The following is a 10,542-nucleotide window of genomic DNA, read 5'->3' on the forward strand; positions in this document are numbered from 1 at the left end:
TTCTGTGCGCCTATAGACTGATTTTGACGGTAAACGCATTCGATCGGGAGCGCGCAAGGGTTTTGATAAAGTTAGCGGCAGGATTCACGTGACACAACATCCGGTTTTACAAAGTTAGCGGAAAGAACTACGTGAAACAACATCCGTTTTTCAAAATAAGATGTCGACAAATCATACACTAGCATATACAAGTAAACAATTAACTGATTTTGAATCTTTATAGATCGTTTCTGAGATTTAGCTTAAATTATGCTAACATTAAAACGTTTTACTGTACCAAGGAAGAGTTTATAAAAATAAAACTCAGACTTTTGTATGTTAAAAAATTCCTGTATATAGATTTCCCCAACAGTTCCAGGAAATGAATGATGCAGCTGTGTTCAAGACAGTCCTGACTTCCATTATCCTGGGAATCAGACATATCTACGGTCCCAATTGGGAGATATTTCAAATTAAAAGTCCTAAATGTTTAAAGAAATCGGTCATTTCTTTAATGTTTGAAGTGCTTTATATATGTTTTTCCTCATAAGCCCCAGCATTGACTGATGCAGCTGTGTTCAGGACAATCTTGACTTCCATTATCCTGGAAATCAGACAAATCTACGGTCCCAATTGGGAGATATTTCAAATTAAAAGTCCTAAATGTTTAAAGAAATCGGTCATTTCTTTAATGTTTGAAGTGCTTTATATATGTTTTTCCTCCTAAGCCCCAGCACTGACTGATGCAGCTGTGTTAATTTTTAACACTACATACAAGTGTTAAAAAAAATAACACTACTGAGTGTTACGAAGAGTTACATTTAAACTCCCAAAAGAGTCAATAACACTAAATTGGTGTTAAAGTACTAACTCTCCAAAAAGAGTGAAATTAACACTTTGTGGTGTGGACCCTTATACACTCTTCTAAAGTGTTAAATTCAAATCTGAGAGTGTTAATTTGGCTCTGCTGATTTTGCTGTGTACACGCCCATGTTCAAAGCCCCATATATAAAGTTGTACACATTTCAAACTTCAAGCAAAAGAACCAGGTTATGGGAACCAGCTATATCCTGCTTTTACATTACATGTCATTTAGCAGACGCTTTTATCCAAAGCGACTTACAATAAGTGCATTTCAACCTAGAGTACAAACTAAGAACAACAAGAATACAGGAAGTAACATTTCCTCAACATTGTCGAACTACAAAAGTACCATAAGTAAGAGCTATTTAAGAGCCACTGAAGTGCAAATCTGTGTTTTAATCCAGATATAGTCGGAAAAGGTGTGTTTTCAGTCTCCGGCGGAAGATGTAGAGACTTTCTGCTGTCCTGATGTCAGTGGGGAGCTCATTCCACCACTGAGGAGCCAGGACAGCAAACAGTCTGGATTTCGAGTGATTAGCTCGAGGTGCAGGAGGCACAAGACGATTGGCTGTTGCCGAGCAGAGCGAACGTGCCGGGATGTACGGTGTGACCATATCGTGGTCCGCTGTGTGCCCATCACCCTACATGAAAAGCACACTTTACAGAATAAACAATGCTTATCATCTTCTCACTTTCCCCCTAAATACACCTTTATTGGACATGTGACACTAATCTAAGGGTTTATTTCATGTCTCTCCTAATAAATATGTACTATAGTACTTCTAATAGACTGTCTGATTGAAGAGTGACACACACCCTGTTTCATCCCAATCTCATACCCACACACAGACACTCACTTTCTAACGACCCCACCTGTGCGAGAAATACAGATACTATTTTGACGAGAACCTTTATTTGACCCCTGCAGAAAAACTCCACCAACACTTGTGATGTAGAAACTATAGTTATTAGGATTTGTTGGTTTCTTTTTTGTAATTAAACATTAACCGGGTCAAATTTACCTAAGAACATCAGTGCTGTATATAAGAAACGAACAGAAGAGGGTTAATTTGTACAAAGAAAATATGTTATTGCCAGTGTAGGTCAGTCAGTATGGGTTGAATCATAGATCAAGAAAAAAATGCATCAGTCATTGCCTGGGGTTTTGAGGAAAAGCATAAATAAAGTACTTCAAACATTAAAGAAATGACTGATTTCTTTAAACATTTAGGACATTTAATTTGAAATATTTCCCAATTGGGACCTTAGATTTGTCTGATTCCCAGGATAATGGAAGTCTGGATTGTCCTGAACACAGCTGCATCAGTCAATGCCGGGGCTTATGAGGAAAAACATATTTAAAGCACTTCAAACATTAAAGAAATGACCGATTTCTTTAAACATTTAGGACTTTTAATTTGAAATATCTCCCAATTGGGAGCGTAGATTTGTCTGATTCCCAGGATAATGGAAGTCAAGATTGTCCTGAACACAGCTGCATCAGTCAATGCCGGGGCTTATGGGGAAAAACATATATAAAGCACTTCAAACATTAAAGAAATGGCCGATTTCTTTAAACATTTAGGACTTTTACTTTGAAATATCTCCCAATTGGGACTCTTCCTTGGTACAGTAAAAAAGTTTTAATGTTAGCATAATTTAAGCTAAATCTCAGAAACGATCTATAAAGATTCGAAATCAGTTAATTGTTTCTTGTATATGTTAGTGTATGATTTGTCGACATCTTATTTTGGAAAACGGATGTTGTTTCACGTAGTTCTTTCCGCTAACTTTGCAAAACCGGATGTTGTGTCACGTGAATCCTTCCGCTAACTTTATCAAAACCCTCGCGCGCTCCCGATTGAATGCGTTTACCGTCAACATCAGTCTATAGGTGCACAGAAATGTAAGTGTCGGCTGAGTTGACCACGGAGATCCGAGTGTCGGCTGAGTTGACCGCATTGTGGTTAGACCGGTTCACCGAGCCCGAAGAAGGGCGCGTGTCCCGGCTGTAAACAAAAGGAGCGCCTCTTGTCGTCATGGAGTCCACGAGGCTGGTTCTGGTTCTGGCTCTCTTCTGGACCCGGACCACCGGGGACCTGGACCGGAACTCCTCGGCCCTGAAGGTGGACCTGTCGGTGGCGGTCCGCCGGGTGGACCGACGCTTCCTGTCCGTCACCATCGACGCGAGCCTGGCGGCCGAGGAGCGGTTCATGTCCCTGTTGAGGTGCGTGAGAGTCGGCTTGAGAGCTCCGGGGCGAGCCGCTGGATGTCAAGTCATTAATAATAGAGATATTAATAATAGAGATGTTTTATTAGTCATAGAGATATTAATGATATATATTTGTTGTTAGTAATAGAGATATTAATGATATATATTTGTTGTTAGTAATGGAGATATTAATAATATAGATTTGTTAATAATAGAAATATTAATAATATAGATGTTATTAGTAATAGTGATATTAATAATAGAGATCTGTTGTTATTAATATAGATATTAATAATATATATGTTTTACTAGTAATTGAGATATTAATAATAGAAATATTTTACTAGTAATATAGATATTAATAATAGAGATGTGTTATTATTAATAAAATATTACTAATATATATGTTTTACTAGTAATAGAGATATTAATAATAGAGATATTTTACTAGTAATAAAGATATTAATAATAGAGATGTTCTACTAGTAATAGAGATATTAATAATATATATGTGTTAGTAATAGAGATATTAATAATAGAGATGTGTTGTTAATTATAGAGATATTCATTATAAAGATGTTTACTAGTAATAGAAATATTCATAATAGAGATGTTTTACTAGTAATAGAGATATTAATTATATATATTACTAGTAATAGAGATATTAATAATAGAGATGTGTTGTTAATAATAGAGATAGTAGTAATAGAGATGTGTTATAGAGATGTTAATAATAAAGACATTTTATGAGTAATAGAGATATTATTAATAGAGATGTGTTGTTATTAATAGAGATAATAATAATACAGATATTTTACTAGTAATAGAGATATTAAGAGATGTTATTAGCAAAAAATATATTAATAATAGAGATATTAATAATAGAGATATGTTATTAATAATAGAGATATTAATAATATAGATGATTTATTAGTAATAGAGATGTATTCATAATATATGTTTTATTAGTAATAGAGATGTGTTGTTAATAATAGAGATATTAATAATAGATGTGTTGTTAATAATAGAGTTGTGTTATTAATAATATAGATCTTAAATTCTAGAGATGTTTTCTTAATAATAGAGATCTGTTATAAATAATAGCGTTATTAAATTATAGAGATGTTTTATTAATAATAAAGATAATAATAGAGATACAGATGTTTTATTAATAAAAGAGATGTTTTATTTACTAATACATATGTTTTAATTACTAATACATATGTTTTATTACTAATACATATGTTTTATTACTAATACAGATGTTTCATTCTCGTTCTAGAAGAAGAAAACATAACAGATCATTGAATAGATTAATTGTTTCAACACCTTGTTAAATATGAACATATTAATAAAGTGATCAATAATAGTCATTAGAAGTGTTATTCAAACTAAAGGTGTCCATGAAGTCCATGTTACATATGAGCGTGATGACGCTGCGTTTCCTTTCCAGCTCTCCGAAGGTCCGGACGCTGGCGAAGGCCTTGAGTCCGTCTTTCCTGAGATTTGGGGGGACGAGACAAGACTTCATGGTCTTCACCCCCCAGGGGGTCCGCCAGGACTCCGAGGATCCTGCAGGTAAGCAGTCCAGTCCCAGTGCCGGTCTACGGGGGGGCGGAAGTCTTTCATGTGAAACTGTCAGGTTATCATGAGGTTATGGTGAAGTCATCATGAGGTCATCGTGAAGTCATCATGAGGTCATGGTGAGGTATGGGTGAGGTCATCATGAGATCATCATGAGGTACGGATGAGGTCATCATGAGGTAAGGGTGATGTCATGGTGAGGTCATCATAAGGTCCTGGTGAGGTCGGGGTTCCGTACACATTCCCTCTCTAAAGCTATATATGATCAATAACACCTGCTCTGTTAGGTGCGTCCTGTGACGGGCAGCAGCTGCCGGTCTGGCTGGAGGACCAGCTGAAGAAGGACTGGACCCGGCAGCAGCTGATCCTGATGAAAGAAGACCTGCAGGGGAAGTACAGAAGAGTCCAGTACACAGGTATCTGCTTTGGGTGGTGGGGATGTACTTCCAAAGGTCACATGATGTCATCATGGTAATCAACCCAGGGACCCATAGGGGTCCCACAGGGCCCTCCAGGGGCACTACAGAGCTCAATGCCTGGACCACTGCTTTTTCATTGCATAATCTCACCCCAGTAAAGCTGTAGTACAGTTGTAGTACTTGTACTGCAGTAAAGGATCCGGTACCTCCTCCCCAGAGTCCACCGTGGACCTGCTGCACTCCTTCTCCAGCTGCTCGGGGATGGACCTGGTCTTCGGGCTGAACGCTCTGCTCAGAACCAGCAACAACACCTGGAACAGCAGCAACGCCGCCGCACTGCTGCGGTACTGTGAGTCCAGACGGTACCACATGGCCTGGGAGCTGGGCAACGGTAAGGGGGGGGGGGGCTGCTACACATGGAGACTACGTAGTCTGAATATGTTGTGCGAGAGATCTTCTATCTTCCTTTTATTGGACTAAATTTCCAGTAATATAGGAGGCCCAAGGCAGCCAATAGGAGCAGGAGGCTCTCTGTGTTCCTGACTCAGCTGACTCTGCTCAGGAAGAACTGACAGCACTTCCTGTCACTGACTCACGGACAGGAAATGACTTCCTGTCTGTGAGTCAGTGACAGGAAGTGCTCAGCAGCCGCTCTGCAGTCACAGACTGAACCTGTTTCAGAACCAAACAGCTTCGAGAAGAAGGCCGGGGTCCGAGTGGACGGGGAGCAGCTGGGGCGCGACTTCACCCTCCTCCGGGCGCTGATGTCACGGTCACCATGGCAACGCCACGCCGGGCTGTACGGGCCGGACATCGGCCAGCCCCGAGACCACCGGGCCCACCTGCTGGAGGGGTGAGAGGGAGAGTGTGTGTGTGTGTGTGTGTGTGTGTGGCAGACTAACTGGTCTCTGCTGCAGCTTCCTCCGGACTGGATCTGAGGCTGTGGACGCCTGCACCTGGCACCAGTGAGTTCACCTTTAACCTCGGACTGGGCTGAGACTTACTGAGTACTACATGTAGTACTACATGAAGTACTACGTGTAGTACTACATGAAGTACTACGTGTAGTACTACATGAAGTACTACATGTAGTACTACATGAAGTACTACGTGTAGTACTACATGAAGTACTACATGTAGTACTACATGAAGTACTACGTGTAGTACCCTAAAGCTCCTCTTGTTCTGTAGTTACTACGTGAATGGGAGGGATACGTCTCTGGAGGACTTCCTGGATCCAGAGATTCTGGATTCTCTGATTATCAAGACCAAAGAAGTCCTGGAGGTGTGTGTGTGTGTGTGTGTCTGTGTCTGTGTGTGTGTGCGTGTGTGTGTGTGGTCCTCCTCCAGAAGGTGGCGCTGGTCTCAGTGTGTGTGTGTGTGTGGTCCTCCTCCAGAAGGTGGCGCTGGTCTCTCCTCAGAAGCCGGTGTGGCTCGGTGAGACGAGCTCTGCGTTCGGAGGAGGAGCCGCTGGGCTGTCGGACACGTTCGCCGCAGGATTCATGTGAGTTCTTCTTCTTCACAAGACCAGGTCCAAGTCAAGACCAGGTCCAAGTCAAGACCAGGTCCAAGTCAAGACCAGGTCCATAGGACATGTTGATAAATCCTCTCGTCGAGAAGGAGACAGCGAGACTCTCTTCAGAGCTCCAGTCCTGAGGTCCTGCTTGATTATCTTAAACAGGGGGATGTGGTCTCTCAGGGGGACGTGGTCTCAGGGGGATGTGGTCTCTCAGGGGGACGTGGTCTCAGGGGGACGTGGTCTCAGGGGGACGTGGTCTCTCAGGGGGACGTGGTCTCAGAGGGATGTGGTCTCAAGGGGACGTGGTCTCAGGGGGACGTGGTCTCAGGGGGACGTGGTCTCAGGGGGACGTGGTCTCTCAGGGGGACGTGGTCTCAGTGTTCCCCATGTGCAGGTGGCTGGATAAGCTGGGCCTAGCGGCCCTCCTGGGTCTGGACGTGGTGATGCGCCAGGTGTTCATCGGCTCTGGGACTTATCACCTGCTGGACCAAGACCTGGACCCCCTTCCTGTGAGACCAGGAACTCTCTGAACTCAGCTGTTAAATGTAATGTACGGTATATATATACATATATATACATATATATATACATATATATACATACATATATGTGTGTATATATACATATATATATACATACATATATATATACATACATATATATGTATACTATATATGTATATATATATATATGTATATAATATATATGTATATAATATATATATATACATTTATATATGTGTATATATACATATACATATACATATGTGTATATATATATACATATATATATATACATACATATATACTATATATGTATGTATATATATATATGTATATATGTATATGTATATATATATATGGTTCGATAAAGGGGAGGAGCTTACCTGGAGGTGGAGCTGGTTCCATAAAGGGGAGGAGCTTACCTGGAGGCTCTGGCTCACCGTCCTTGAGGCTCTAGGGCCCACGAGTATCCTCCTGAGTGAAACAATACAACCTGAGCCTGATGCATGCTGGGTAATGTGTCCTCAGGACTACTGGCTGTCGCTGCTCTACAAGCGGCTGGTGGGCCAGGAGGTGCTGCGGGTGGAGGCCCCTGGGAGGAGGCGCGTGCGTCTGTACCTGCACTGCTCCAGCAGAGACAGGTGCTCCGGCCTCGGCATCGCGCGCTCGCCGCGTCGGCCATCTTGTTCTGACCGCTCCCCCCGTGCAGGTACCCGGGCGGCGCCGTCACGCTGATGACCATCAACCTGGGGCACCCGGCGGCCCGACTCCGCCTCCCGGCCCGGCTGGCCGGCCCGGTGGAGGCCTTCATGCTGCAGGCGGAGCAGCCGGGGGAGGAGGGGCTGACCTCCAGGTACTGGTCCTCCTTAGTCCTGAGACCACATGACTCATCCTCTCCTTCCTCCTCCTCCTCTTCTCCTTCTTCCTCTTCTTCTTCCTCCTCTTCCGCCTCCTCCTCTTTTAGAGTTTTAGTGTAGCTATACCTGTCGAAGAATACAAGTACTGTGTGTGTGTGTGTGTGTGTGTATAACTGTGTGTGTGTGTGTGTGCAGGTCTGTGAGGTTGAACGGCCAGGTGATGAAGATGAGGGATGACGGGACTCTTCCCGACATGAGAGCAGCTCGTCTTCCTCCCTCTGAAGTCCTGCAGCTGCCGGCCTTCTCCCTCAGCTTCTTCATCTTCACTGAGGCCCGGGCTGAAGCCTGCGGGTGACCTCCTGGGACCAGGAGGAGGACCTGGGACCAGGAGCAGGACCTGGGACCAGGAGCAGGACCTGGGACTAGGAGGAGGACCTGGGACTAGGAGCAGGACCTGGGACTAGGAGGAGGAACTGGGACTAGGAGCAGGACCTGGGACTAGGAGCAGGACCTGGGACTAGGAGGAGGAACTGGGACTAGGAGCAGGACCTGGGACTAGGAGGAGGAACTGGGACTAGGAGGAGGAACTGGGACTAGGAGCAGGACCTGGGACTAGGAGGAGGACCTGGGACTAGGAGCAGGACCTGGGACTAGGAGGAGGACTTGGGACTAGGAGGAGGACCTGGGACTAGGAGGAGGACTTGGGACTAGGAGGAGGAACTGGGACTAGGAGGAGGACATGGGACTAGGAGGAGGAACTGGGACCAGGAAGAGGAACTGGGACTAGGAGGAGGACATGGAACTAGGAGGAGGAACTGGGACCAGGAAGAGGAACTGGGACTAGGAGGAGGACTTGGGACTAGGAGGAGGACATGGGACCAGTAGCAGGACCTTGGACTAGGAGGAGGACATGGGACTAGGAGGAGGACATGGGACCAGGAGCAGGACCTGGGACTAGGAGGAGGACATGGGACCAGGAGCAGGACCTGGGACTAGGAGGAGGACATGGGACCAGGAGCAGGACCTGGGACTAGGAGGAGGACATGGGACCAGGAGGGGGACCTGAGACCAGGAGGAGGACATGGGACCAGGAGGGGGACCTGAGACCAGGAGGAGGACATGGGACCAGGAGGAGGACATGGGACCAGGAGGAGGAACTGGGACTATATGCACACACATAAGTACATAAATACAGCTGCAACTAACGATTATTTTGATAATTGATTAATGTGTTGATTATTTTTTCAATTAATCAGTTAATATAAATAAAAAATCCCAACCTTTTTTGAAAAGTAATTCAAATGTGTTATATTCAAATGTGAATTTACACGGTATATATACGGTATGCTTTCAATTTCTCATTATTAGTTTAAATACTACATCTTCTCACTTTTTCATGTATACACAGAGTTTTAACAAAATGTTTAATCATGTAAATGTAGTTTAAAGTCCTGGAAAGGTCCTGGAGATGCACTGGTCAGCACGTGTGTGAACCCTGTCACAAACAGACTGACAGCGCGGAGCTGGACTGTTTGTGGTTTAACCGCGTCATACGCGTCGTTGAGGGGGCGTGGCTTATCCGTTACTTTGCTCCGCGGAAAAATATTAACCTTTTCCTACGTTCTACTGCTTGTGGAAATGCCACACACGTCGTAACATGTAGCGCCCCGGTGTCTGGGTTCATAACATCACCCGTAGGCGCACACAGCTCCGTGAATGTCACTCCGACGATTTGAATGACTTCCGGTTCCAGCGCCACGAGAGCAGCAGCAGCCAATTAGATCAAACAGCGGAGCAGCTCAGCGCTGATTGGCTCTCACTCTGTGACGCGGTGGGGGTGGGAGGTGGGGGGTAGATAGAATCAGAATCAGAATCAGAAACAGTTTTCAAGATTCAAGATTCAAGATGTTTTATTTGTCACATACACACACAGGGTGTGCAGTGAAATGAAAGTGGCAATGCTCAGCAGGAATGTGCAAGGGCAACAAGTACACACTATTTACAAATAAAAAACAACACAATATTTACAGTAAGTGTGTGTGTGTGTGTGTGTGTGTGTGTGTGTGTGTGTGTGTGCCTAAGAGGGGCAGTTGTGTGGGTCTATGTGGGGGTCCTGGTGAGGTCGGAGTTCACAATCCTGATGGCCTGAGGAAAGAAACTCCGTCTCAGTCTCTCTGTTCTTGCAGCGTGACTACGGAGGCGCCTGCCTGACCGCAGCAGCTGAAACAGTCTGTTGTTGGGGTGGTGAGGATCCTTCATGATCCTGCCGGCTCTGGTTCTGCACCTCCTGGTGTACAAGTCCTGCAGGGTGGGGAGTGTAGTTCCAATAGTGCGCTCAGCCGAACGCACTACTCTCTGCAGAGCCTTCCTGTCCTGAGCGGAGCAGTTGCCAAACCAGGCTGTGATGCTTCCTGTCAGGACGCTCTCTACAGCTCCAGAGTAGAAGGACTGAAGGATCCTCTGGGAAACTTTAAATTTCCTCAGCTGCCTGAGGTGGTAGAGGCGCTGCCTTGCCTTTCTCACCAGAGTGTCTGTGTTTGTTGACCATGTCAGATCCTCGGTGATGTGGACTCCCAGGTATTTATACCCGCTCACTTTATTGCCA

General features: G+C 44.6%; 1 protein-coding gene across 1 annotated transcript; it reads left to right on the top strand.

Annotated features, from left to right (window-relative positions):
• Positions 1 to 2,606: 2,606 nt before the first annotated feature.
• hpse (heparanase) lies at positions 2,607 to 9,221 on the top strand. Its single transcript, XM_056432374.1, has 12 exons — positions 2,607 to 3,070; positions 4,509 to 4,633; positions 4,927 to 5,055; positions 5,276 to 5,449; positions 5,740 to 5,911; positions 5,976 to 6,023; positions 6,250 to 6,343; positions 6,456 to 6,562; positions 6,972 to 7,086; positions 7,609 to 7,721; positions 7,790 to 7,933; positions 8,133 to 9,221. Exons 1-12 carry the CDS (start codon positions 2,883 to 2,885, stop codon positions 8,290 to 8,292), a joined length of 1,569 nt encoding a protein of 522 aa, XP_056288349.1. The 5' UTR covers positions 2,607 to 2,882; the 3' UTR covers positions 8,293 to 9,221.
• Positions 9,222 to 10,542: the final 1,321 nt, after the last annotated feature.

Source organism: Pseudoliparis swirei, chromosome 15 (assembly GCF_029220125.1).
Source record: "Pseudoliparis swirei isolate HS2019 ecotype Mariana Trench chromosome 15, NWPU_hadal_v1, whole genome shotgun sequence".
In the NCBI taxonomy this organism is placed as follows: domain Eukaryota; kingdom Metazoa; phylum Chordata; class Actinopteri; order Perciformes; family Liparidae; genus Pseudoliparis; species Pseudoliparis swirei.

Coding starts and splice junctions, on each gene's coding strand:
- hpse (XM_056432374.1), top strand. CDS start 2,883: ATGGAGTCCACGAGGCTGGTTCTGGTTCTGGCTCTCTTCTGGACCCGG. Junction 6,024..6,249: donor GACGCCTGCACCTGGCACCA/GTGAGTTCACCT, acceptor CTTGTTCTGTAG/TTACTACGTGAATGGGAGGG. Junction 6,344..6,455: donor AGACCAAAGAAGTCCTGGAG/GTGTGTGTGTGT, acceptor GTCCTCCTCCAG/AAGGTGGCGCTGGTCTCTCC.